The sequence below is a fragment of the Bos indicus genome, chromosome 8, assembly GCF_029378745.1.
Source record: "Bos indicus isolate NIAB-ARS_2022 breed Sahiwal x Tharparkar chromosome 8, NIAB-ARS_B.indTharparkar_mat_pri_1.0, whole genome shotgun sequence".
Taxonomy (NCBI): domain Eukaryota; kingdom Metazoa; phylum Chordata; class Mammalia; order Artiodactyla; family Bovidae; genus Bos; species Bos indicus.
The window spans coordinates 74502338-74529607 of record NC_091767.1 but is presented as its reverse complement, the minus strand read 5'-3'; the positions used below and the strand labels follow the sequence as shown (position 1 = coordinate 74529607).

The 27270-nt window shown below is 49.2% G+C and overlaps 2 protein-coding genes across 11 annotated transcripts in view; one reads left to right on the top strand and one right to left on the bottom strand.

Moving 5' to 3' along the window:
• Window positions 1–7541: 7541 nt before the first annotated feature.
• CHRNA2 (cholinergic receptor nicotinic alpha 2 subunit) lies at window positions 7542–25530 on the top strand. Of its 6 annotated transcripts, XM_019966394.2 has the most exons (8): window positions 7542–7719; window positions 7977–8127; window positions 10834–11068; window positions 12284–12435; window positions 12878–12922; window positions 17377–17486; window positions 21798–22812; window positions 23969–25530. In XM_019966394.2, exons 3-8 carry the CDS (start codon window positions 10996–10998, stop codon window positions 24092–24094), a joined length of 1521 nt encoding a protein of 506 aa, XP_019821953.2. In that variant the 5' UTR covers window positions 7542–7719; window positions 7977–8127; window positions 10834–10995; the 3' UTR covers window positions 24095–25530. The 6 variants fall into 6 exon arrangements, with proteins under 6 accessions (XP_019821953.2, XP_070651068.1, XP_070651071.1 ...); XM_070794967.1 differs by lacking the exon at window positions 7542–7719 and having other exon boundaries at window positions 7737–8127; window positions 21803–22812; window positions 23969–24073; XM_070794968.1 differs by lacking the exons at window positions 7542–7719; window positions 7977–8127; window positions 10834–11068; window positions 12284–12435 and adding an exon at window positions 12447–12569.
• Window positions 25150–27270, bottom strand: part of PTK2B (protein tyrosine kinase 2 beta) — a 138899-nt gene continuing 136778 nt past the window's right edge. For all 5 annotated transcript variants that reach the window (XM_070794966.1, XM_019966392.2, XM_019966393.2 and 2 more), the window contains one exon: window positions 25150–26253. In XM_070794966.1, coding sequence (XP_070651067.1) covers window positions 26038–26253 — 216 coding nt within the window. In that variant the 3' untranslated portion in view covers window positions 25150–26037. The remainder of the gene's footprint in view (window positions 26254–27270) is intronic.

Below are 27270 nucleotides of genomic sequence, written 5' to 3'. Positions count from 1 at the left end.
GAGCACACAGAGAAACAGTTTGTTTATTTAGAGCAGAAGTGAGACAGAAATACACCCTCAGGGAGGAGCACAGGTGTCCTGAATGAGGAACACATTAAAGAGGTGATTTAAATCAGCAGTCCCCAACATTTTTGGCAGTAGGGACCAGTTTTATGGAAGAGTTTTTCCACAGACCCGGCAGTGGCGGGGGAGATGGTTTCAGGATAATTCAAGTGCATTACATTTATTGGACACTTTATTTCTATTATTATTACATCAGCTCTATCTCAAATTGGAACAGAACAGGACAATATGGTCCTTGTCCTACCAAGTCCTCTGCCTGCCTTTTGTCTGGAAAACTTTAGTCAAAGAATAAGTTTAATCAGAGAAGTGAGAACGTGTGAAAACAAAGGCAAATAGTCAAAGGAGACCAAATAATGATAATGAGTCATTAAACATAGTCAAAGATCTTTAGTTCTTTCTCAAGGGCCACAGATAATATTCTGAGCCATGTCCTATGAGCTGTCTTATAGATACTAAAACACCAGGTGGAGAAGTTACTTGCATGATGACCAGACTGTAGCCATGACATAAGCTGCCACAATTCCGTGAACTGACCACAGAGAAATGGTAACAAATAGACCCTGAAACTGAAGATTCAGTTCAGTTCAGTTCAGTCGCTCAGTTGTGTCCGACTCTGCGACAGCATGAATCACAGCACGCCAGGCCTCCCTGTCCATCACCAACTCCCGGAGTTTACTCAAACTCATGTCCATCAAGTCGTGTACCTAAAACAACCAAGAGGATGCCGGTGAGACCATCGACAACCAATTTGAAGGTGGCTCTTAGAGCTGACTATGCTGTTTCTGCATGTAGCCCCCTGCCACTCTGTCCACAAAAGCTCTCACCCCCTGCTTGTCATGCGGGGTTGGGGGAGTCGCCCTTGAAACAGGTGTCCACTCTCCCCCACCAATTGCTGGCATCTGAAATAAAACAAACTTTCCTTTCCACCAATCTGGCCTGTTTATTGGCTTTTGAGAGGCAAGCAGCTGGGCCCACATACCTTTCAGTACCAAGATTACCAGGCATTAGATCCCGGAGTTTGTGAACTCCTGATTTAAATCTCTTGTATAGGACAGTCCTTCCTGGTTTTTGTTTACCTTTGGCCAATTATCTCGTTTTTTTCCCCTAGGACCCTCCCCAACATCTATATGCAACTTTTTGTTAAGATGGATCCCACCACAGAGGACTATGGGTGCATGTCCACACTTATTATGGGGTGGCATCCCCTACCTTTTTTACCCCCAAGGAGTCTTCCTGTGTATGTGTGGGCAGGGGAGTTTTCCTGACCTCAGGAGCAGCCATCTTATCCCTTCACTTCAGCAGAGCTCTGATTCTGCCACTAGCTTTGTCCTTGGAGTGTCTGGGTGAATACAAAGCTTGAATTTTCCTCCACTTGATAAACACCAGCTGTCCGGCCCAGGGGCCCATCCATCTCCAACTTCAGATTCACTGGGGAGCTGGGACAGAGCTTCTCTAGTCTAATCCTGGGCGTGCTTGCTGAGCAGTGGTGGCCTTGTTAACATTGTACTGTCACTAATTGTTCTTGGCTGTGTGCTTTCCACACTTGCTTCTCTCATCCTCCCTGAGAGTCTGTGAGCTATCAATATCCTGTAATAAGCCCCTTTTTTCTTATAAGACCAAGAGAAATGTCTATGGTAGCAAATAAGAACTCCATAAGTCATAGCTAGGACTTCCCAGGTGACGCTAGTGCCAACGCAAGAGACATAAAAAAAATGGGTTTGATCCCTGGGTGTGGAAGATGCCCTGGAGGAGGAAATGGCAACCTACTCCAGTATTCTTGCCTGGGAAATCCCACAGAAAGAGGAGCCTGGTGGGCTACAGTCCATGAGGTCTCACAGAATGGGACACAACTAAGGCTACTTAGCACGCACTCCAGATGTGGCCACCTTATGAATCTTGGAAGAGCCACCTTGACCATAGAATCTAAAATTGCCAAGTGCTCACTTTCCTAGCTCCCTGCCTTGAGGCTGGGGTGAAGGTCAGTGAGCTTAGCCCAGCAAATCAGAGGCACCCAGCCCAGACTTTACAACAGGGGCTGGTGAAGAGAACAGGGAGAGAGGAAAAGGGTTTTGGTTGGCAGCGTCAGGGCAGCAGCAGCATCTGGGGTCCACAGCTGCCAGAGGTGATGCAGGTCCTATGGCCCTCCACCTTAAGCAACAGCAGTTCCAGTGTTCTTTGCAGGTTTCCTATCATTTTTTCCTTTCTTTTAAAAATATTTTTGTTTTTTGATGTGGATCATTTTTAAACTCTTTATTGAATTTGTTATTCTGTTTTATATATATATATATATATTTTTTTTTTTTTTCCAGCCAGGAAGCATGTGGGATCTTAGCTCCCGAACTAGGGATCCAACCCACACACTCTGCATTGGGAAGTAAAGTCAACCACTGGACAACCAGAGAAGTCCTCCCCTTCCCATCATTTTTCTGATTTCTAAGTTAAAAGTCAGTCCTTGGGCCTCTTCTCTTCTTCATCTACATTCATCCTGTTGGTTATCTCAACTGATCTCCTCCTCCCTAAACTCTCTCTTCTGTGGTCTTCCTCATATGTGACTGCCTGGCCACAGACAGTTCTATGTGAAGGCCATACAGGCCTCTGATTTTCATGTTCAAAAAGCTGCAGAGAAGTGATTGCCATGCTGAGACTACAAGCTGCACTCCAGCCCTGTCTGTGCTGGGAATTGCAGGAAACCTGTCTCTCTTCCACCTGCAAGGTCTCCCCAGAATTATCTCCTGAGAACGCTTAGCATCGTGCACCCTTCAAAGGAGAAATGCTTGAAGAAACATGTCAGCTACATTTAGAAATGAGAGTCTGAACCTAGATAACTGATCAGAGGGCTAAGGTCCAAACTCAGGTTTAGATCCTGTGATTTGCCTAATTATTGCGTCAATTTAACTTATAGCATCTATGGCGGGGGAGGGGACAAGATCCCAGGACAAATGCCAGGAAGCCTCCCTTGTCAGGGAAATGTATTTTTCTTCCTCTATCAGATGAGCTTGTTTCTGCTTTAGCAAAAATTCTTGCAACAAACTCACCTAAGGATTTTTATTCTTTAATCTTAAAAATTTTTTATTGAAGTATAATTGACCTACAACACCCTGTTAATTCCATCCGCACAACACAGTGATTCGATATTTATCACCAGTCTAGTTACCATCTGTCACTCTACCAAATTATCACAGTATTATTGACTCTATTCCCCACTGTATATTTCATTTCCCTGACTCACTTATTTTGTAACTGGGAGTTATACCTCTTAGTGTCCTTTACCTATTTCACTCATTTCCCCGACTCCCTTCCCCTCTTCATCTGAAAGATTTATCATGGACCAGGCAAGCCATCTTTCTTCCCTCCTCTAACCACCTCTCACTGCCTCTAAACTCGAACAAGGGTTGGGTCCCCACATGCCCCAGCAGGCAGGTTCAAAGGACAAACCTGGGAGGAGATGCAGTCACACCCCAAACCTCCAATCCTAGGCTGCTTACCCTATCCTGCCTTGTGTTCCCTACAGAAACTCCAGTACACACTCTGGGACATGCTTTCTCCACTGCCCTTTCTGCCCTGTCTGGCTCAAGTGCTTCCCCAAGTGGCCCTACCTTACATGCTATGATTCCTGCTTCTGGGGATCTGTGCATATAAACTTCTTCCTTCATGAAATCATTCACCTGTCTGCATGTCTTACCATATCTGATTGAAACAAATTCTGAGTATACATTCTAGAATAGGATATGTAGATGTATGCATTTTTTCAAAGTGTAATTACGAAAGAAACTTGGGTGTGTAAACTTCTTTTTTTTTTTATTTTAAGAGCCAAAGTGCTTGATTTGGGGGAGCTTCCCAGCATTTAAATTGCTTTCTAACACACTAAGTCTCCTACATACAAATGAGTTCTGTTCTGAAAGTGCATTCGTAAGTCTGATTTGTTTGTAAATCCAACAAGTTGGCCTGAGTACCCAACTAATACAATTGGCTATATAGTACTGTGCGGGGAGCGAGCGCCTCTGGCAAAGGTCATGAGGAAGGAGGCTTGGCATACGCAAAGGCGGGATCAAGCCTCAGGAGTCTCCCTGGAAATTCTCGAGCAATCTACCCCCAAAGCCAGAGTCTGCCTACTTTCTGCTTTGTGCTTTCACCTACACCTCTGACTTTACGGGGGGGCTCTCCCCAACGACCTCTCTGAAAAAAGAGTTAGCTTACAGCTCCAGTTAATAATTCCTGGGTGTGACAGTGTTTAACCTACAAACTCCTTTGGAAATCCTCTAGCCTGCTTGAATAGGTTTTTCCGGCCACATGTGATTGTTCAGAGCCTCCCAACTGTGAGAGGCAGGAGATGTTCTAAACTGTCTAAACACAGATTCTTTCGAGTAGTTAAAAGATTGATTAGAAATTGTATTGGTGAAGGGATTTTCACTTGTTGGGCCAATGTTTGCTGCTAAGTTTCCATATCCCTTACCTGCTGTGTCCCTGGCAGTGTATTGATTAATATAGTTGGTGTAAGTAGTAGCTTTAATGTTTGTAACCTGGGACCCTTGAATTAATTCTTTTTCTTGTTATAGCCCACCACACCTTTGCTCTGTAGGAATGCAACTTTATCTAATGCTTTTTGGAGGCTGGCGCCTGACTTGAGAATAATCACCTTTAGAGAAAAAGGCCTCCGGGCCAGAAGATGATGCAAATCACCTAAACTTTTGCATATGATAAGTTTGCAGGAAGAAAGCCTGGCTTACTGCATGACTCTACCCCTTCCCCCATTATCCTCTATGCATAACTTAAGGTATAAAAACTACTTTGGAAAATAAAGTGCGGGCCTTGTTCACCGAAACTTGGTCTCACCATGTCGTTCTTTCTCTTACCTTCTGGCTGAATTATTCAGCCTCTTTTCTACACTGAATTTCCTCACTGAGCTATCCTTATTTCAGCCTCTTTTCTCCACTGAATTTTCCTACTGAGCTATCCTCATTCTATTACTCTTTATATCCTTAATTAACGTTTAATTAAGCAATTGTTTCCTGATCTTCGCCGACGCCGTCCCCGCTTCGAATACCCTGGATCAGCCGGGGCTGGTCCCCGGCAGTACTGTACTGTAATAGGTTTATAATACTTTTCACACAAATAATACATAAAAAAACAAACACAAAAATAAAGAAAACATTTTTAATCTTTAATCATTAAAGATTTAAATCATTTAATCATTTTTAATCAGTACAGTACCTTGAAAAGTACAGTAGTCCAGTACAACAGCTGGCATACAGAGGCTGGCATCAACTGAACAGGCAAGAAGAGTTACTGACTGGCAGGGGGAGAGGAGGTGGTAGATGGTAGAGCTGAAGGATCATCAGCCATAGAAGATGGAGGGCAAGCTGTGATTTCACTCACACCTGACGTTGATGGCATAGGTTCTGGTTCCTTGCAGGAACCAGATGCATGTTCTCATTTTTGAAAGTTTGCAACTAGAAGGTTACTGTATTCTGTGAAAGTTCCCCCCTTGAAGGAGCCAGAGGCTACCTTCCACATAGAAGCTCAAAACACCACAGATTCCTGCTTCCTCTGGCTTTATACAGATAGTTGACCAGCACAAGATTAATCAGATGTATCTGTCCTGACCTTTGTCTTGGGAGCCAGTGTGACACAGAGAAGCAGGGAGAGAGGAGAAGCAATTCTGGCAGCAGCAGGGACAGTGGTGACACAGAACCAGTTTCAGATGGTGCAAGCCTTCACATCCAGTTCTGTGGCAGCAGGGCCCACTGTGCAGGGGATGGCTTGTGACTTGGGCTCTACTCCAACAGGCATTTTCCTCGCTCTCATCTGTGCCCCAAGGGGGTTCTCTCGCTTTGTAAGTGCACCTGTGAACTTCCTGTTGCCCTTTAATAAAATTGCTTTCTGCTTAATCAATGGATTTTTTTTATTGCTCAAACCAAAAACCCTGATGGATACAATCAATGATTATTTTCCCCTTTCCTTCCTTCCTTCCTTTTATCTTTCTTTCTTTATGCCTTTAATACTTTAACTCTATGCACATAGAAATATCCATATATATCAATATGAAAGTACATATGGTAAAATATTAACATTTATTAATTCTGGATAGCGGGAATATGGGTAGTTAAATTTTTTGTATTTTATGGGTTATTATCTTTTTGTCAAAAGATAATCTATCTTCTACATACATGTAAATATATACTCTTATATATCATATTTGCATATGTGTGTGCATGAGTGCTTAGTCATTTCAGTCATGTCCAACTCTTTGCAACCCCATGGACTGTAGCTCGCCAGGCTCCTCTGTCCATGGGATTCTCCAGGTAAGAAGACTGGAGTGGGTTCCAATGCCCTCCACCAGGATATCTTTCCAAGCCAGGGATTGAGTCTATATCTCCTGCACTGCAGGCAGATTCTTTATCACTAAGTCACCAGGGCTCCCATATTTGTATATACCACACATATGTATCACATGTATATTCACATACCTATATATATATCCAACCAGTCCATTCTGAAGGAGATCAGCCCTGGGATTTCTTTGGAAGGAATGATGCTAAAGCTGAAACTCCAGTACTTTGGCCACCTCATGCAAAGAGTTGACTCATTGGAAAAGACTCTGATGCTGGGAGGGATTGGGGGCAGGAGGAGAAGGGGACGACAGAGGATGAGATGGCTGGATGGCATCACTGACTCGATGGATGTGAGTCTGAGTGAACTCCGGGAGTTGGTGATGGACAGGGAGGCCTGGCGTGCTGCAATTCATGGGGTCGCGAAGAGTCAGACATGACTGAGCGACTGAACTGAACTGAACTGAACTGATATATGTATCATGTATCATTTCCATTTTCTAAGCCCTTTATTTATACTAACATATTTACTCATCATTACACACTTATTCAGTGGAACCAGTATTCACATCCTCCTTTCACACATGAGGAAACTGAGGCACAGAAAGCTCTACTAGAGACCTGTCCAAAACCATACAGCTTTTAGGGAGCAGAACCAGAAGCTAAACCTTGGCAGTTGTATCCTGGGCCCTTGGCTTTTAACAATATGTGGGAGATGAGACAGCAGGGAGCAGACCCAAAGGGTGTGTTTAGAGTGGAGGGTAAGCTTCCTTACGGGCTGAGGGGCAAGAACAAGGAGGAGAGGAAGAGATGAGGAAGTCTGGGGACGTTTGATAGATGGAGTCACTGTCAGAACCCCAGGGCCAAGCTCCACCATGTACCACACATGGCAGGAGGAACAGGAGTCCTGGTTTGATGTGGTCCAGAAGGAGGCAAGGGGTCAGTTTCTGGTTTGAAGTCAGGTGACTTTACTTGTCTGGGAAGTTGAAGGCAAGGTCACTGGCAAGGGGGCTGGGGAGGAGACAGGAAAGCTGTAGCCAAACCAGGTCTCAGCAGGAGTGACCCCGGGGTCCTGCAGGAGGCTGGCTGCGGGGAGGAGGCGGGGCTGGGGGGTTTCCTAGGGGCGGGAGGGAAAGGAGACGACGGCAGGTTGCTGACCTGCAGCTCTCTCTGTGGTCCTGCTTTACTCAAAACTGCACTGCTCTATCGACAGATGGACCCAGGAGGTTCCCCATCTAATGGGTGAGGGTCAGGGGCCCAGGAAGTCATCTTGGAGCACAGAATCCTTCAGAACAAAGAACGAAGCATCCTGGTAACCACGCAGAGGGTGAGCAATCTGCTGTCAGTCCCCACTGGACACGGACTGGAAAGTCAGAGGCTCCTCCTCCTCCCCTCTAGAGTGTGTGTGTGTGTGTGTGTGTGTGTATAAGACAGAGAGAGAGAGAGAGAGACAGAATACGAGCATGAGTCTGTGTGCTTGCCAAGCTGGCAATCCCTCCCTTGGACCTGCCTGACTCTTACCTGCAGAAGCCTCCATGCCAGGCTCTTCTGTAGGACTTGATTGTGCAGCTTCTCTGCCTTCAGAGCTGAGAGCCTGGAAACAGCAGCCTGATTCAGAACTTGCCCAGCACTCCCCAGGAAGACAACCTGCCGGTCAGAGTCAGACCTCTCTCACGCATCGAGGCGAGTCCTGCCCCAGCATCTGTCTGACCAGGAAGAGAAGTCACCCAGCTTGGTTTGTGCCTGCTTTTCTATTCTTGGGGTGGAGGGGGAACTTTTGCCAGCTGATCAGGACCTCCAAACTGGGCTGGTTTGTTGAATGGCTTGTCTTCTGTGGTCATAGATAAGAAAGGTGCCCCCCTCCGCCCCCGGCTTGTGTTGGTGACTTGGTGGATATGCAGACATTAAGTGGGTGATTCAAAGGAATATGCGAGGACTAGCAGCTTCTGGCTACTTTCGGCGGGGGTGGGGTGGGGGGGGGTGGGGATGTACATCAGACTGCTGGAAGATGCCTGCCTCTAGAAAAATTTTAGTTTTTTGGTTGTCCCTGCTGGGGATGTACAAGTCAGTGACAGTCACCTCCTCTCACTGTGAAGGTAGCTCCATCTCAGGCATTATTGGCTTTACTTTATTGAATCTGCTTCTATGTCTTTAATATCACTATTCCTCTTTTGTCATTTGTTTATTCACTCAGTATTCCATATCCTTGAATAAAGGCTACCAGACATCCATGGTATTCACTGACTTGGAGGGTAGCAAGTTCTATCATTGCTGTTTCCCCCGCCCCCCGCACCCCCGAGGCTGGAATTTGTAGAAGAAAATGACCAGGAAAATGACCAGCTGGTGTGGTAATCCAGATGACCTTTAAGATTCCACCCAACCTTGAGAGGTTAAGCTTCTGTGATTAATCAATGTATTGAGCCAATCATAAGAAAGCTAGAAATAGGCTCTCTCTATCACTGCCTAAGCAGTTCTGATAAAGTGATTTGGAAGAAGAAACACTATTATTTCCTCTAACCGAGGGACTTTCTCCGGGGTATTGACAGTTACAGGAGAGCAATGACTCCCATGCCTGGGGATGTGCTGGGTAATGCACAGGGGCTCAGTGAGATGCACGCAGGTTTTATGGAGGAGTCTTGTGAAAAGAGTAGAACAGTGTGAGAAGTTGAAAACCATCTGCCGTGGGAAGATGGACAAAGAAGTCAGTGCATACGACCTTAACTTCAGTGGAATCAGGGTTCAGGACGTGGGCAATAGAGGCTGACTTGGGTTGGGGTGTGGGGAGCTCTAGTCACAGCAATGCAAGCCCAGTGAGCATGTCTGAGCCCTTTGAAATGAAAGTGAAAGTGTTAGTCACTTTGTCATGTCTGACTCTTTGCAACCCCCATAGACTGTAGTCTGCCAGTCTCCTCTGTCCATGGAGTTCTCTGGGCAAGGATACTGAAGTGGGTAGCCATTCCCTTCTCCAGGGGATCTTTCCGACCTAGGGATCAAATTCAGGTCTCCTGCAGTGCAGGCAAATTTTTTACCATCTGAGCCACACGGAAGCCTTGAGTCCTTTATATATGCAATACTTTTTGTATAGCTTTCCCTATGCACCCCCTTCATCCAGACCTACTTTACAAATAGGGTCTTCACTCCACAGGCACCAACCCCCTAACCTGCCAATCCAGGCATGTAGAAGATTAAAGGGTTTGGGGCTCTTTGTCTTTTCATATCTTTCGAACAAGAGGTGGAAGTTTACTCTAATTACTGCTAATTACCTGGAACAGTTTCTCCTTTGGTTTCCAGTGACAAATTAATTAAATTATCATAGTGGACTAATTACAAGATATGCAAGTATGAGTCTTCTTGTAGGAATATGTCCACCGGAGTCAACTGAATCTCATTTGCACATTCTTCCAGAGGGTCTTGGATGTCTCTGGTTGAATCTTTATATGATGCAAGTTCAGCATGCCTTGATTTCTACTTCTTTTCCCCCTATTCTTATGAGTGGGGGAAAAAAAAAAACATGCTTTTATTTAGTGCCCTTGGTTGGAAGGTGAAACAGATTATAGTCTTGGGATTGGCAGCCATCATACTGGTTGGAAGGAGAAGGGAGTGAAGCTGTGCATGGAGGAACCTCCCCACACTGGCTTTGGTGTGGGGCACCTGGGCCTTGTCACCACCTGTCTTTCACAGACCTTAGTTGTGATTGTGGCAGAGCAATGACAGTCACAACCTACAAAACACAGGCCAGTACTGGCCGAGTCGCCCATACAAAATTATCTTTCTAGTTGCCATCACTGAGTGGCACCAGAACACGTTATAGTTGAGAAGCTGAGATGTGAGCTTGAATTCCAACTTCATCATGTGTTAACTGTGTTGTTGTTCAGTTGCTAAGTTGTGTCTGACTCTTGGCGACCCCGTGAACTGCAGCACACCAGGCTTCCCTGTCCTCTACTATCTCCCGGAGTTTGCCCAAATTCATGTCCATCGAGTCAGAGATGCTATCTAACCATCTCACCCTCTCCCGCCTCCTTCTCTTTTTGCTTCAGTCTTTTCCAGCATCAGGGTCTTTTCCAGTGAGTCAGCTCTTCGCCTCAGGGGGCCAAAGTATTGGAGCTTCAGCTTCAACATCAGTCCTTTCAGTGAATATTTAGAGTTTATTTCATTTAAGATAGACTGGTTTGATCTCCTTGCAGTCCAAAGGACTCTTAAGAGTCTTCTCCAGCACCACAATTCAAAAGCATCAATAACTATGTGGCCTTGGGCAAATCAGTTGATTTTTCTGATCACCAGTATTTTTAATTTAAATAAAAAGGATAATACTAGCCCCTTCCCCGTACCTTCCTAGGATTGATGGGAGGTCCAAATGAGGTCAAAGGTGTGAGGCTCTGGAGGTGATGCCTTCTGTGTCAAGGAGGCATCAGCCTAAGAACACTTTGTTGGGCTCACTCAGGTTCTGAGGTGAGAGGGAACCCCCTCGGAATCCCCCAGGGAGTTCTGCCGTGCTAGCTCCCCAGGCCCAGCTGGGGGAGTGGTCCCAGCTTCAACCCACAGCCAAGCCCAAGCCGGCCTTCCTTCTGATGTCCAGCAGCAGCCAGACCCCTCCTCTGAAGCCATGGGTCCCTCCCGTCTTGTGCTCCCGTTCAAGACAAAGCTCGGGCTCTGGTGGCTTCTTCTGATCCCGGCAGGTGAGCGGGGGCGGTCCCCAGGGCATCCTGTCACACATGCGAGCGCACATGCCTCCGGTTGAAACTGCTGCAAGTGGGTTGGTGGTGACCCGCCAGAGCCTCAGGGTAGCTGTTCCATCGCGGGAAGGTAGGGGGCGCTCGCTGCGGCATCTGAACCTCCCAAGCCCAGTTCTCCCCATCTGCAAAATGCTAACTGTGCCGGTACCTTCCCAGGGCTCTTGGGCGTGTGACCTGGAATGAAGGCTAGTGACTAGCACCTGAGATACATACATGGCAGCTGCTATCGATGTTTTGAATTTTAGAGCGGGGGTTCTCGCCCTGCTCAGACAGGAGAACCCTGTAGAGGTGAAGCTGTTTGCAGAACAGGGTGAAACCAGACAAGGGGTGATTCCGTCAGACAATCTGGGGAGACTTTACCTAGCTGATGAGAAGGAGCAGATACCAGTGGTTTGAGGAAAAACAGGGGAGATTCTCCGAGTAGCAGAGAATTTCATGGTTAGCATTAGAGGTTCCTTATAAGAGGATGGGAGTGAAAGTTCCCGGGGCCAGCTCACCCCACACAATCAGGTGCCTCTCACAGTTTGCTGTCCCTTGGGTCTCCTCAGTTCCAGGCTTAATCTTTTCCCTTTGTCTGACTTCTTCCCACTGCTCTGCACGCCTCTGAGCACTTGTTTTCACCCCTTATCCATTGTTGTTGCTGTTCAGTTGCTAAGTTGTGTCCGACTCTTTGTGACCTCATGGACTTTGGCACGCCAGGCTTCCCCGTCCTTCACCATTTCCTGGAGTTTGCTCAAACTCATGTCCATTGAATCGATGATGCCATTCAATCATCTCATCCTCTGCTGCCCCCTTCTCCTCCTGCCCTCAATCTTTTCCAGCATCAGGGTCTTTTCCAATGAGTCAGCTCTTTGCATCAGGTGGCCAAAGTACTGGAGCTTCAGCTTCAGCATCAGTCCTTATCCAGTAGTCATAGAGTAACTGATATTGCTTGAGTGCCGACTATTCACTGATCGGTTGCTTTGTAAGCTCGAACAGACGTTATTATATTTCATTCTCAGCAGTGTTTTGACATAGGTACTGGATGAGTGTGCTCATTTTGCAGATAAGGAAACTAAGGTTCAGTGAGGCTGAGTGGCTCTGGTTGGATGGGAGAGGGAGCCAAGCCCCCAGCACCACGGACTCCTGGAAACCCCCATCTCCCCTCCTGTCCAACAGTATCCTCGAAGAGGGCCCCCCACACCCAAGCTGAGGACCGCCTCTTCAAACACCTCTTTAGGGGCTACAACCGTTGGGCGAGACCGGTGCCCAACACCTCGGACGTGGTGATCGTGCGGTTTGGGCTGTCCATCGCCCAGCTCATCGATGTGGTGCGTCTGTCCTACCATCCTTCCCCCTTGGGATCAGCCCCGGACATGGACCCCTTTCCAGGGCTCCTCTGTTCCTCCCCATCTCCAGCCCTCCCAGCCCACCTCAGTCAGAGCATCACCCTTCAGCGTCACAGGTATTCAGTCTCCCTCCCACTCTCAGCCCTGGAGCCCCTCCAGGGAGGGCGTTGATTGGCAGCAGTGGGTTTTCTAAATGCCCTACTTGTGTCACCTGATATAAGCCCAGAGGACCCAGAGGCCTGTGTGATCCTGAAGAATCTGAGTGAGGAGGGCAGTATCAGGAGGGGTGGAGGGCGGGCTGGACTTGGGGCATCATGTCAAAGCTTCTTTGGCGAGTGGGATCCTGAATCAGCTCCTCCCACTCTGCCCTGTTTTCTGGGACTCGCTCCTCAGTCTAACTGCTTTCTCTCCCGCTGCTGGTCAGGATGAGAAGAACCAAATGATGACTACCAATGTCTGGCTAAAGCAGGTGAGTGTCCCTCCCCGGGGCAAGGCAGGAGCAGGGTGGGAACTCATGAACCCCAGACCCTCCCAGGACTCTTTCACTAGCAGCATGATTCTAAACTCACCTTTTGCCTGAGACTTGCCACTCAGGACCCTTCCAAAGCCAGACGATTTCAGGCCACTTTTTGCGAGGGGCTGTGCTGCTGTGGCCAGGCTCTGAGTCCAGTATAGAGACTCCACCTACAAGAGCCACGTGGTTCCCTTTCCTGGAGTGGACATTGCCTACATCCCCTGCTACATTTGCAGGTCAGCTCACTGAATTGTCACTGGAAACATGGGCAGTTTTATTCTGTCCCCTTTACAGCCGAGGGAAACAGAAGCAGAGTGCATCTCGGCTAGAAGAGAGGCCAGGTGTGTCCCACTCGGTATCCCAGGCTCCTTCTACTGGAGAACACTGAGTGCTCTGTGTCTACACTGCCTAACAGGCTTCCCCAAACCTCACCGGCTTAAAGCAACAGATAGCTTATTATATCAAGAGATTTTATGGCCAGGCATTTTAGTGCTTTGCTTGGAGACTCCTGGTGGCACTAGGCTGGTGGCTGGAGGGTCCAAGGTGGTTTCACTCACCTGTCCATCCCTCAGCAGGGATGTCTGGAAGACTCTGAAAGATTCTGGAAGCCAGGCCCAGCCATGCCTTCTCCTCCAGGCACTTTCAGGGTCTCTCCACCTGTTCTCTCCAGAAGAGGAGCTGGACTCCTCACCTGATGGCCCAGGGACCCCAGAGAAAGGGTCCCAAGAGATAGGAAATGTAGTTGCTGCCTCTTAACCAGAAACTGGTTCAGCATCAGTTCTGGTAATGGGTGAGTGGCCCTCTTTGATGTGCCACTCACAAGGGCAGAACTCGAGAGCACGGCCTTTTTAGATCTCTGTGCCTTGCCCTCCTCATGCTCACCCTTCCCCAGACCCTGAAGTGGAGATGGGAGAAGACAAGAAAGAGGGCCCAGCCCTTTGCCTCTGTCCCTCTCATGGCATCTTCTCCCCAACCCACTGGCAACCTAACCCTCCCCATCTCAGAGGCTGGGACTTTGAAAACTATAACCATCAGAATTTTGATGGACATTTCTGTTTGAGTCACTTTAAAATATATATATTTAGTTTTGGCTGCGCTGGGTCTTTGTTGCTGTGCATGGGCTTTCTCTAGTTGCAGGGTACGTGCTTCTCATTGTGGTGGCTTCTCCTGTTGCAGAGTATGGTGAGCACTCAGGCTTTAGTAGTTGCCGCACATGGGTTCAGTAGTTGTGGTACCTGGGCTTAGTTGCTCCCCAGCATGTGGGATCTTCCCAGACCAGGGTCCAACCCGTATCCCCTGCATTGCAAGCCAGATTCTTTTTTTTTTTTAAAATTAACTTATTTTTAAATGAAACAAAGATGAATATTTTTAATGAAAAAAGGTACAATGCACAAAGAAGACACATCATAAACCATTAGACACTAAACAATAAAGAAGCTAAGATATATAAAGCAAAAATCAGAAGAAATATAAGGGAAAAGAAAAAATATATAATAGTGAGACATGTTAACATCTCTCTGAGAATATTTCATCAAGTGCAGAAAAAATAAGAATAGGAGCATCTTGAATGATGTTATTAACAATTTAAATGTGATAGATTTCCATTTATATTAATTTGTATAAATCTTATATCCTACACAAATATATTTAAACTTTTGTATCTCATATGCTGTTATTAGATGTCCACAGGACATTTAGAAAAACTGGCAAAAAAATAAACATAACTAACTTTAAAAAGTAGGTTTCTTTTTTGTGTGGTTCAGTTATACCTATACACATACATTATTTTTGAAATTATTTTCCACTATAGGTTATTATAAGATATTGACTATAGTCCTTTTTTGGAGAAGGCAATGGCACCCCACTCCATTACTCTTGCCTGGAAAATCCCATGGATGGAGGAGCCTAGTAGGCTGCAGTCCATGGGGTCACTAAGAGTCGAACACGACTGAATGACTTCACTCTCACTTTTCACTTTCATGCACTGGAGAAGGAAATGGCAACCCACTCCAGTGTTCTTGCCCAGGGACGGGGGAGCCTGGTGGGCTGCCATCTATGGGGTCGCACACAGTCGGACACGACTGAAGTGACTTAGCAGTAGCAGCAGCATAGTTCTTCATGCTGTACAGAAGCAAGCCAGATTCTTAACCACTGGACCACCAGGGATATTCTTTCAGTGGCGGGTGTGCCATTCCTGCTCCATAGGCTGTAGATGGTGGGGGGCTGTCTGCTGGCCATTCAGGCTTTACAACTGGATGTTTAGATGGATGGCATGGATCAGACCCCTCTGATGCTATTGACCTTGGAACTGTGGGGGCCATGATGTTCCTCTTTACAGATGAGATGCAGAGCCATGAAGGGACCTGGGAAGACACAGCAGTGCAAAGATCAGATCTTGAACCTGGGTGACTGCAATTGTCCCGGTGGGCCAGTTATCTTGGCTTCAGGGACTGGGGTAGTAAAGAGAGAAAGAAGCACTGCAGCAGAAGTCAGGCCAACAGCACCGCCTCTGACCAGCCTGTGATACCATGCAAGTTAGTCTCAGAGCCTCACTTTTCTCATCTGTAAAATGGGGATACTACAACCTATTTGCCAATTAATATAACCCAACTTGGTGTGGATGCCCCTCCACTGTTGGTCGAATCTGAAAACTTGAGACACAATGGACTGGGGGAAAGGGAAATATTTATAAAGACCAATCCCTTTCAAAATGGTTCCTCAATGTCCTGAAAAATCATGACAATTTTAGGAACATTTTTATCTTTCCTATTTGCAATCTGGCTTCTCTTTCTGTCTAAGCTGTCATCTGAAAGTGAAAGTGAAGTCGCTCAGTCATGTCCGACTCTTTGAGACCCCATGGATTGTAGCCTACCAGGCTTTTCCATCCATGGGATTTTCCAGGCAAGAGTACTGGAGTGGGTTGCCATTTCCTTCTCCAAAGCTTTCACCTACACACAAGTAATTAGCACCACTGCTAAGCCAATGTCTTCCCAAGCATGGTTTTGCTACCAATGGCAGTTTCTTGAGATGATTTTAGTTGGCTCCAAAACCTCTTAAAAAAAAAAAGTCATACATGTGTATTTTAGTAGATGGGTTCAAATGATGTGGGTTTTCCAGCTACTTCAGTGATGTAAAATTCAAAAATTTATGTAAGCTTAACTAGGACTTCCCAGGTGGCTCAGATGGTACAGCGTCTGCCTACAATATGGTAGACCCAGGTCCAATCCCTGGGTTGGGAATATCCTCTGGAGAAGGAAATGGCAACCCACTCCAGTACTCTTGCCTAGAAAATCCCAAGGATGGAGGAGCCTGGTAGGCTACAGTCCATGGGGTCGCAAAGAGTTGGTCACGACTGAGCGACTAAACTAAACTAGTGAATCAGTTTAAAGGAAAATTCTGCTGCTGCTGCTGCTGCTGTCACTTCAGTCGTGTCCGACTCTGTGTGAACCCATAGACGGCAGCCCACCAGGCTCCCCCTCACTGGGATTCTTCAGGCAAGAACACTGGAGTGGGTTGCCATTTCCTTCTCCAATGCATGAAAGTGAAAAGGGAAAGGGAAGTTGCTCAGTCCTGTCCGACTCTTAGCGACCCCATGGACTGCAGCCTACCAGGCTCCTCTGTCCATGGGATTTTCCAGGCAAGAGTTCAAGAGTGCACCACTGCACCACTGCACTATTTTAGTGCAAATGCACAAAAGGAAAATGACCCCTAGAATTTGGGCAAGTTTGACTACTCGGAGACTTGGGTTCAAGCCCTAGCGCCGCCGCTTGTTGACGGCATACCCTCCAAGCTTCACTTGAAAAACACAGGTTCACTTGAACCAGCCAGCGGAATCAGGGCCACAAGGGGCGCTCTGGAGCACAGTTGGAAAGTCACTGGTTGACTCTCCTTTCTCAGCTGTGTAACTCTGGTGTGTTGTTTTTTACCCATCTGGTCCTCAGTTTCCTTATCCTTATCTGTTAGATGGGGCAATACTTCTACCTGCTCTGCCCTCTGCCCAGCTCTTCCCATTGAGGCTCTTTCTAGGCAGAGGGTGTGAAAAACTTTTGTAAACTGTGATGCACTGAAAAAAAAAATGTTACTATAAACGAGTGAGGTTGCTTGCCGGGGTCGTCCAGCTAGGGACCGGTATAACAAAGGCGGGAGTAGGGTTGACCCATGGTCAGATGTGACCATGACTTTGAGTACTAGAGTTGGGGCAAACCGAGAGCTTGGTCGTCTTAGACTGAACTCCCCTTTCCCATCTCAGGGCCCTTTTGGGGCATCGTGGCCCCTTCTATGCTGCAGGACCGGGTGAGCAGCTCCGGATGCTCTGTAATCGGCTGCGGGGAGTCCCTAAGCTGCCGGAGGTTTTCCCAGGCCCCTTCCCCTGGCAGGGCCGCTCACAGGACTCCCTTCCCCACGCACAGGAGTGGAGCGACTACAAGCTGCGCTGGAACCCGGTCGATTTCGGCAACATCACATCCCTCCGCGTCCCTTCGGAGATGATCTGGATCCCAGACATAGTCCTCTACAACAAGTAGGAAGCGGCTGGGGTCCTGGGACACTGAGCCTGCGACGGGCGGGTAACTTGGTGCTGGGCTGCGTTGGCCTTGAGAGGCGTGCCCCCTCGTGGCACAGCTGCGTTGCCTTCCTCGCAAACTCCTGCTTTTCTCGACGCTCCACCTTGTCTCTTGATTCTCTTCTTTCATTTCATGCTTTCACTCATGCACCCCAAGTTTACTGAGCACCTACTATATATCCGTGCCTGCGCTCTGCTAGTGGGACACAGATTTGCCAACATTGAATATTGTTTGAAAAATGCGGTTGATGCAGGCTGTGAAAACAATGCCTAAGGGTGGGAGTTTTGCAGGATGACATGATTGTTGGAACAGGTAAGCAGCATCTCCCAGTAGCACCTTTGAAAGGAGCGAAAGTGACATTTAAAAATATTATTTATAGTTGCCTTGTATTCAGAACCAAAAAAGACCAGTCTTTGAGTGTAAGGACTGGAAGTTCTCCAGGGGATCTTCCTGACCCAGGTTCACTGGGTCTCCTGCATTAGCAGGCAGATTCTTTATTATCTGAGCCCCAAAAGAAGCCCCAAAACAAAAGGCAGGGGAATCTAAAGAGAGCCCCAGAGAACCAGGTCGGTTTTTTTTTTTTTAAATAGAAGATATAAAGAACTATAACTTAATTTATGTTTCAGTTCAGTTCAGTCGCTCAGTCGTGTCCGACTCTTTGCGACCCCATGAATCACAGCACGCCAGGCCTCCCTGTCCATCACCAGCTCCCGGAGTTCACTGAGACTCACGTCCATCGAGTCAGTGATGCCATCCAGCCATCTCATCCTCTGTCATCCCCTTTTCCTCCTGCCCCCAATCCCTCCCAGGATCAGAGTCTTTTCCAAAGAGTCAGCTCTTCGCATGAGGTGGCCAAAGTACTGGAGTTTCAGCTTTAGCATCATTCCTTCCAAAGAACACCCAGGGCTGATCTCCTTTAGAATGGACTGGTTGGATCTCCTTGCAGTCCAAGGGACTCTCCAGAGTCTTCTCCAACACCACAGTTCAAAAGCATCAATTCTTTGGCACTCAGCCCTCTTTATAGTCCAACTCTCACATCCATACATGACCACTGGAAAAACCATAGCCTTAACTAGACAGACCTTTTTTGGCAAAGTAATGTCTCTGCTTTTCAATATGCTATCTAGGTTGGTCATAACTTTTCTTCCAAGGAGTAAGCGTCTTTCAATTTCATGGCTGCAGTGACCATCTGCAGTGATTTTGGAGCCCCCAAAATAAAGTCTGACATTGTTTCCACTGTTTCCCCATCTATTTCCCATGAAGTGATGGGACCATTCGTTTCCTGAATGTTGAGTTTTAAGCCAACTTTTTCACTCTCCTCTTTCACTTTCATCAAGAGGCTTTTTAGTTCCTCTTCATTTTCTGCCATAAGGGTGGTGTCATCTGCATATCTGAGGTTATTGATATTTCTCCCAAAACTCAGCAGTGGCCACAGGACTGGAAAAGGTCAGTTTTCATTCCAATCCCAAAGAAAGGCAATGCCAAAGAATGCTCAAACTACCGCACGATTGCACTCATCTCACACGCTAGTAAAGTAATGCTCAAAATTCTCCAAGCCAGGCTTCAGCAATATGTGAACCGTGAACTTCCAGATGTTCAAGCTGGTTTTAGAAAAGGCAGAGGAACCAGAGATCAAATTGCCAACATCTGCTGGATCATCGAAAAAGCAAGAGAGTTCCAGAAAAACATGGCTTTATTGACTATGCCAAAGCCTTTGACTGTGTGGATCATAATCAACTGTGGAAAATTCCTCAGGAGATGGGAATACCAGACCACCTGACCTGCCTCTTGAGAAACCTATATGCAGGTCAGGAAGCAACAGTTAGAACTGGACATGGAACAACAGACTGGTTCCAAATAGGAAAAAGAGTACCTCAAGGCTGTATATTGTTACCCTGCTTATTTAACTTATATGCAGAGTACATCATGAGAAACAGTGGGCTGGAAGAAGCACAAGCTGGAATCATTTATGTTTAGTAGCCAGCAATTATTTATTTAGAAGTCAAGAACTGAAAATTAAGAGATGTTTGGCATGATATTTGTCTAAGAATGTTTTCTAAAGTGGGGTTCCAGAAAGCACTAGTCCCTGGAGATATGACTAGGTATGAAAAATAGTTTTGTGGTCAAATAATTCTAGATAACCTTGTATGTCATTAAAACCCCTTTGGCACCCCATCTCTAGTCCTTTGGAAAATGTCATTATAAATGTTGTTAGAAGTTGGACAGACAAGACACCCCTTGAGCCCAGCATTTCCCAATTCGTTTGACCCAAATTTGGAAAAAGATATTTTTAAACAATAGAATAAAGGGAAACATTCAATTCTGAAGTTTGGTGTCCTTAGATGGGTCAGGAAGATGACAGTGACCCCTTTACACTGCCCAGCCCCAATCAGGTCCAGAGCCCTTTCATCTGAGCCATCTCTGTAAACACACATTCGGCAGGGATTATCTGCACTGTCTCACACTGCCACTGTTAGAGCACTCAGCTTACTCAGGATCCCTCTAGTTTCTGCTTCTCGTTTCTGGCAGAGAGCAGGAGCAAAGTCCTCGCATCAGCTAGGGCGTGGAGTTTTAGGATTGCCAATAAGGCCAGTGTTACCTGATTATAACAGGAAGTTCCTTTGATAGAACAAAAGTTCAAATCAAATTCTTACAGACATTTGAAGAAAGGTCTTTCCTCCAGCCAAACCCTCCACTTGAGGTTAAGAAGACCCGGGACAGTGTTTGGTTCTTTCCTCAAAATAGGGGCCCATGGTGCCATCTAGTGGTCATTGAGTATGATGTCTTCAAAAATTAAACTTGCCCTCATCAGTTTGCACCTCCTTTTCAAAATTCTGGTTTCCAATCGGCTTAAGTCTCTAGCCTGGAACTACTGCAAGGGAAAGAAGTGTCTCTTCCTGTGTATACTGGTTCACCTGCTTTTAGGATTGACTGTGGAAACTGTGGAGGGAAGTATGGTTGGGGCCAAGAGCCCATTTGCCCCACTTTGCAGGGGCATTCAGGGACTCAGGATCCCAGGAAGCCCAACTGGACTGGTCACCGCTGTTCCAGTGTCACCAGCATCCTTATGGGCCCTTGGATGGGTAGTCTCAGGACGCTGCTGACCTCCTCTCTCACCACCCCCACCTAGGACCCACCCTGCCCCCAACTCACCGTCCAGCAGTTCCCCTAGCCCAAGCATAGTCTGTGAGCCATAGCCTTTCATCCTCCATTCCTTGTTCCATGGAAGCTCTGCTGGTCCATTCTCCACCCCAGCTTTCTGCCAGATCCTACCATCCATCCATCAAGGCTTTGCTAAAATGGCAGCTTGCTCACCGGAAGGGAACTCCCCCCAATAGTTCTTGGGGAGCACTCTGACTCTGGCCTCCTAATCCTGTTGCCAAACTGCCTCCCTTGGACTGTAGATGTTCGAGGCTCGTCTTTTCCTTGTGGTTCCCTCAGGGCAGGCGTGAGTCTCCCATCCCATCCCCCCAACAGCCCCTATAGTGGCCCTGGTAGGGGCAGCTGACTCAAATATGGCTGTTAACTGGATGGATTCCTCCTTCATCAGCAAAATTATCAGGTCTATGCTGAGGAAGAAACTAAAATCCCAGGTAGAAAAGACAAGACCTCCAGCAGAGGGGCTTCATCACCACCTGCGGCAGATGGTGGGGGGATATAGTAAAAAAACAACCAGGGTGGCTCAGCGATAAAGAATCTGCTTGCCAATGCAGGAGACAGAGGAAATGGGTTCAATCCCTGAGTCCCCCGGAGAAGATCCCCTGGAGAAGGAAATGGCAGCCCACTCCAGTATCTTGCCCGGGAAATCCCATGGACAGAGGAGCTTGGGTGGCTCCAGTCCATGGGGTTGCAGCACAATTACCCTAAAATATTAAATGAATACAAACAGGCCATCAAACTATGTATATACCCTATGATCACAAATATATAAAAATTCTATATGTGTTGTCTAGATGATGATCAAATATATGTGATATATATATATATATATATATCATCAACAGCAGTGATTATTTTAAAAATTCTTGGTACTTTCCTATATTCTTCAAAATTCCTACTTTTGTAGCTAAGAAGATGGTGTTTGAAAGACAACTCAGGTAGCTCTAGCTGTCTGTGTGCTGAAGAGTCTTGCTTCTTCAAGTCCCAACAACCCGGTGTGGTCTGGCTGTGTTATTGGGGTCCCCCTGCTGGTAGTTATCTGGAGTAGCCTGGGTTGGGCAGCTGGGGTGCCCCAGCCCCCCGCCCCCCAATGCCTCTCCTCTCCTCAGTGCAGATGGGGAGTTTGTGGTGACCCACATGACCAAGGCCCACCTCTTCTCCTCGGGCCTGCTGCACTGGGCACCGCCTGCCATCTACAAGAGCTCCTGCAGCATCGACGTCACCTTCTTCCCCTTCGACCAGCAGAACTGCAAGATGAAGTTTGGCTCCTGGTCGTACGACAAGGCCAAGATCGACCTGGTGCAGATGGAGCAGACGGTGGACCTGAAGGACTACTGGGAGAGCGGCGAGTGGGCCATCGTCAACGCCACGGGCACCTACAACACCAAGAAGTACGACTGCTGCGCCGAGGTCTACGCCGACGTCACCTACTACTTCGTCATCCGGCGCCTGCCCCTGTTCTACACCATCAACCTCATCATCCCTTGCCTGCTCATCTCCTGCCTCACCGTGCTCGTCTTCTACCTGCCCTCCGACTGCGGCGAGAAGATCACCCTGTGCATCTCTGTGCTGCTCTCACTCACCGTCTTCCTGCTGCTCATCACCGAGATCATCCCGTCCACCTCGCTGGTCATCCCGCTCATCAGCGAGTACCTGCTCTTCACCATGATCTTCGTCACCCTGTCCATTGTCATCACCGTCTTCGTGCTCAATGTCCACCACCGCTCCGCCAGCACCCACAACATGCCCCACTGGGTGCGGGTGGCCTTTCTGGGCTGTGTGTCCCGGTGGCTTCTGATAAGCCGGCCCATGCCACCCTTGGAGCTCCGAGACACTCCGGATCTGGAGCCCTGCCCCTCCTATCACTGGCTGGAGACCAACGTGGATGTGGAGGAGAGAGAGGAGGAGGAGGAGGAGGAGGAAGGCAGATGGGTGTGTGTGGGTCCTTCGTCCCCCTCCGTGGGCGTCTACACCCGTGGCAGTCTGCACCCAGTGGCCTCGGGTCCCAGGGCAGAGGCTCAGGTGCCGGAGGGCGGGCTCCTGCTGTCCCCTCGTGTACAGAAGGCCCTGGAGGGTGTGCACTATATTGCTGATCACCTGCGGGCTGAGGATGCTGATTCCTCGGTGAGTGGGGGCTGGGGGAGGGTCCCTCCCCTGGGTGACTCTGCCAGCCTAGAATGGAACCACTCCCCCTCCCCCAAGGGTGTTAGCTGGCACCACCCCAGTCTCCTCCATAAGGACCAACTCCCTTAGTCATGGCTTTGGAATCTGGAATACATTGTGATGGAGAACAGCTGGCTGGCCACTCTTATGACATTTATTGGCAGCACAGCAGTAAAGGCTGTCCCAGCTCAGCTTAACTGGGAGGCAGCAGGACAGAGGAGGAGGGGTCCCCCACGCCATCCTCACGCCAGCCACTTCCCACCAGTGACCCTAGGTGGGTGGACGGGGATGAGCGGAGGCGGACGGAGGGAATTCATCAGGAGATCCTCCAAAACCGGCCTGCTCCTTTGTCCTGGTGGGCTCCCCTTCCTTGTCCTTGTCCTGGGCTCTGGTCACTTTGTCAACTTCACTATTCACCCACAAACCCTGAGGAGCTTGGGTGGGCCAAGTGGGTTCCCATTCACCCCACCCCTGCTGTGTTCTGCATATTAGGTGACAAGGCCACTGCCCAGGGTCACAGAATTCTTCTCACCAACCTTGGTAAGGATGAAAGGCCAGGAGGTTATGACTCGGTGGCCTTGTTGAGTAGATAAGAAAAATTAATTATTATCTAATCTGGAGGCACCTGGCTAGGCTGTGAGCCCCAATCCCACGAAACCCTCAACCCTCACTGCGTATACCCCCTGCTAGCCTTCTCTGGGCCATATCCTTACCTACCTTCCCAGTGGCTGGGTGAGTGGTTGGGGAGGCAACTGTGGGGGAAACCAAGTCTTCACCGTTTTGCAACTTCTGAGTGTCGTGCTGAAAATCACTCTCCTCCAGGGAGGGTTCATGCCCCTGGGTGATTCTAGAACCTTCTGTGTCCCTCTAACTCCCATAACCTGGAACTTGAGAGCCCATGGAAAGGCTCTGGGCTATTGTCATAGGGGTGGGATAGGGTGGAAATCACTAAGTGAGGGTTATTTGAGTCTTGAGACATCTTTGTCGTCCCTGCCCCCTCCACTGCCTTAGCGTCCCAAGGTCTCAGTGGGGTTGCCACTGCCCCCAGCACCAGCCTCACAGGGGCTGCGTGGATGGGTCACTTCCCCTTTCACTGTGCACCCATCTCCCCCTGCAGGTGAAGGAAGACTGGAGGTACGTGGCCATGGTCATTGATAGGATATTCCTCTGGTTATTTATCCTCGTTTGCTTCCTGGGGACCGTCGGACTCTTCCTCCCTCCCTTCCTGGCTGGAATGATCTGACGTCACATCTCCTGCTCTGGCCTAGAGGTGGCGTGGCTGACTGTCGTTCCCTGCTGCCACCTCTGGAGTTCACCTTTGGGGTCAATGCCATCCGACTGCAGGTGTCTCTCCATGGAGTCCTGACATGGACGTCTTCTTAGAATGCTTCACTTGACATTTTTATACTATGTGCTGAGAATCTGCTGGGTACAGAGCCCTGTTTGGGTTTTAGGAGTTGGGCGAGGAGGAACTTGCTTTACCATGTTACCATGGTAAAGAGAGTTACCATGTGGTGAGGACGATGTGAAGATGGTGACGTGGTGATAAGATGCTCCTGGGATGCAAGAGGGATGGGAGAGCCAAGTTGGGGGACCCAGGGGGTGGCATGGGGCCATGTGAGGAGGCTCAGACATCAAAGGAGGGATGTGTGGGGTGAGGGTGCCTCAGGGGACAGGTAGCTCAGGTGCCCACCCTTTCCACACCTCCACATGCTCTCCCTGACACTCCAGGGAAAGCTGGCCACCGCAGGCCCAGTCCACCTGCCTCAGTTCATTCCAATAACCAACCCCCTGGGGGTCATTCTTATTTCTGACCCCTCCTGCTCTGTGGATGCAGCCCCAGCCCCGCTACCCCTCCTCCCACCTCTCCTGAAGCAGGGATGCTCCCAGCCTTGACCTCCTGATATAGAGATGCTCCTTCTGGTTAATCCATCTCCCAACCAACTTGCAAATGAGGAAAGAGAGCAAATAAAGCCGCAGTCACTGCTCAGGCAGCTGGGACCCCTCTCCAGCCCCCCAGAGCCCTGGTTTCGTGGATGGTGGCTGGGAGGGTGCATTGGCTTTTCTTTGTGGCAGTGGAAGGGCTGTCTGGGTCCCCACTGGAAAGCCGCCCTCGGGTCAGGCACTGGGGCGAAGGGCTGGAGCACACAGGTACCTGACCCCACCACCCTGGCTTTACCTGTACCCTGGGGGTTGAGCCCTGGCTTCTTTTAGCTTTTTGATCTCTGCCCAACACAGCACAATTGATTCCTTGCAGGGCCTCAGAAGGCCAAACAAAAAAAACAATCAAACCACAAAGCAAATGGTACAATTTTAATTCATCCACAAGTCAAATATAAAGGAGATAAAAGAGTGCTCTGCACAAACACAAGAGAGGGAGGCAGACAGGGCGTGGACGAGAGAAGGGGAGAGAAAAGACAAGTAAGAAAAGGCAGTAAGAAAAGAGAAGGAAAGGGCCAGGGAGGGAAGAAAAGCAAGGGGGCGAGGAATGCAGAAGGCGTCCAGGTCCAGTTTGGCCTTGTTTCTCCCCTCCTCCCCTCTCTGTGTGTGGAGGACACAGCCTCCTGGGCGCCAACTCCCAATAGCTTGTCCCTTGACCGTCCCAGGCCCGCTCCGGCCCTCAGTGGGGCACACGGCTGTCGGTCCAGACCAGACTCACATTAAATAAATTCCAATATACACTGTACAAGAAGGCCAGGTCCATCCCTCATGGCACCAGCCACCGGCGTCCCCACTGAAAACCCCTGTCCGCCCCTCCCTCTGTGCATGGGGTTAGGGGAGGGGACCTCCGTGGGCGGAGGAGGAAGGAGAAGGACTAGCTTGGTTCCCCAATCGGCCTGCCCTGTCCCTGCGTAAAGCCATCTTGGCCACAGGGGACTGCCATGTGACCCCCTTGGGCCAGGCAGGAGTGGCTGGTGGGCAGCAGCAGTGCTCCCTCGGAGCCTCTTTGTAACCCCTTGGTGTCCTGCAGCCCCGAGTCCCCTCTGTCCAGCTGCGGCCTGGGGAGCACAGTCTGGGAGTAGGGTGGGGGAGAGGGGTCGTGCAAAACGGCAAGGGAAGAAGGACCCCTCTCGGCCTTCCCTCCCCAAGTGGGCCCACGGGACCGAAGGCGAGGCAGGGACAGGGGCAGGGGCAGGGAGGGGCGGGCGGGTGGGGTGGAGACGCGGGCGGGGGGCGCCGCCCTCTTCACTCTGCCAGTGGGCGGGCCAGGTTGGCCAGGACCTTGGCTTGGTCCACGGCGTCCAGCAGGTTCTTGGCGTCCACGGCCAGCGTGTGGGAGGCGGTGAGCATCTGCCGCTTGCACTCCTCACTCAGGGAAGTCACGGCGTTCTGCTGGGCCAGTCGCATCTTATTGATGAGCTCCGCCAGGTCCTTGTTGAGCAGTTTCTGGGTCCCCTCGATCTGCAGGAAGAGCACATGGGAGGGGCTGGGACCCTGAGGGGCTGCCAAGTCCAGGCCCGGAGGACAGGGAAGTCCCACAGAGGTCCACCTCGGTGCTGGCCCAGGAAGGTGGGGCTGGGGGAGGGGCCGGGGGGGGGGGCAGGTCTGACCCAGCCCTGGGCTGAATCCAAGGCCCGTGCTGGTGGGAGCCAGGTCGTCTCGGACAAACACTGCAGGCACCCCAGGCCCCAACCTGCCCAAGTCAGCCCCCTCCGATCCAGCCCCACAAACATCCCCTCCCTGGCAAAATGCCTGGGTGCTGGCCTGACACGGAGTGAATGGAGAGAAGTCAAGTGCCTCCACACAGCTGTTAATTCTCTACAATCACATCAATAGATCACGGACTGCGGTCTGGGCTGTAAGGTTTTATTAACCACTATATCCTGGTATCTAGTGCACTGCTGAACAAAGACTTGGCACTCAAGAGATATTTATCAAGTGAAAGAAAAGACTGGGCCTTCACTGCCCAGGTGCGGTGCTCTCATGCCAGACGTGACCAACCCGGAGGGTGCTCCGCTGGGCTGCCGCAGCCACCTTGAAGGAACCTGGGAAGTGCCCAGGCCCCCCTGCCCTGTCCTGCCTGTCTTGAGTGGTCAAGATGATGAAGACAGTGGTGGGACGCAGGGGGTCAGCTGTGTGTCACACTGCTGACCACTAGGAAGTGGTAGCTCAAGTTATAGCCTGGCAGGGGGTGTGGGGGTCTGTGACTGGGTTTCCAGACAAAACCAACAAATGCTCAGAGGCACTGCCTCTTTCTAGTCCCATGGTAACAAATTACCACACAGTGGCTTAAAATAAGGCAGATTTATGCTTTTACAGTTCTTGGGGGTCACAAGTCTGGAATGGGTCCCCTGGGGCCAATGTCCAGGTGATGGCAGAGCTAAGTTCCTTCTGCCAGAAGGGGAACTTCCTTCTTCCAGGGGAGAATTTGTTCCCTGCCTTTTCCAGCTTCACATGGCTGCTGCCTTCTTCGGCTTG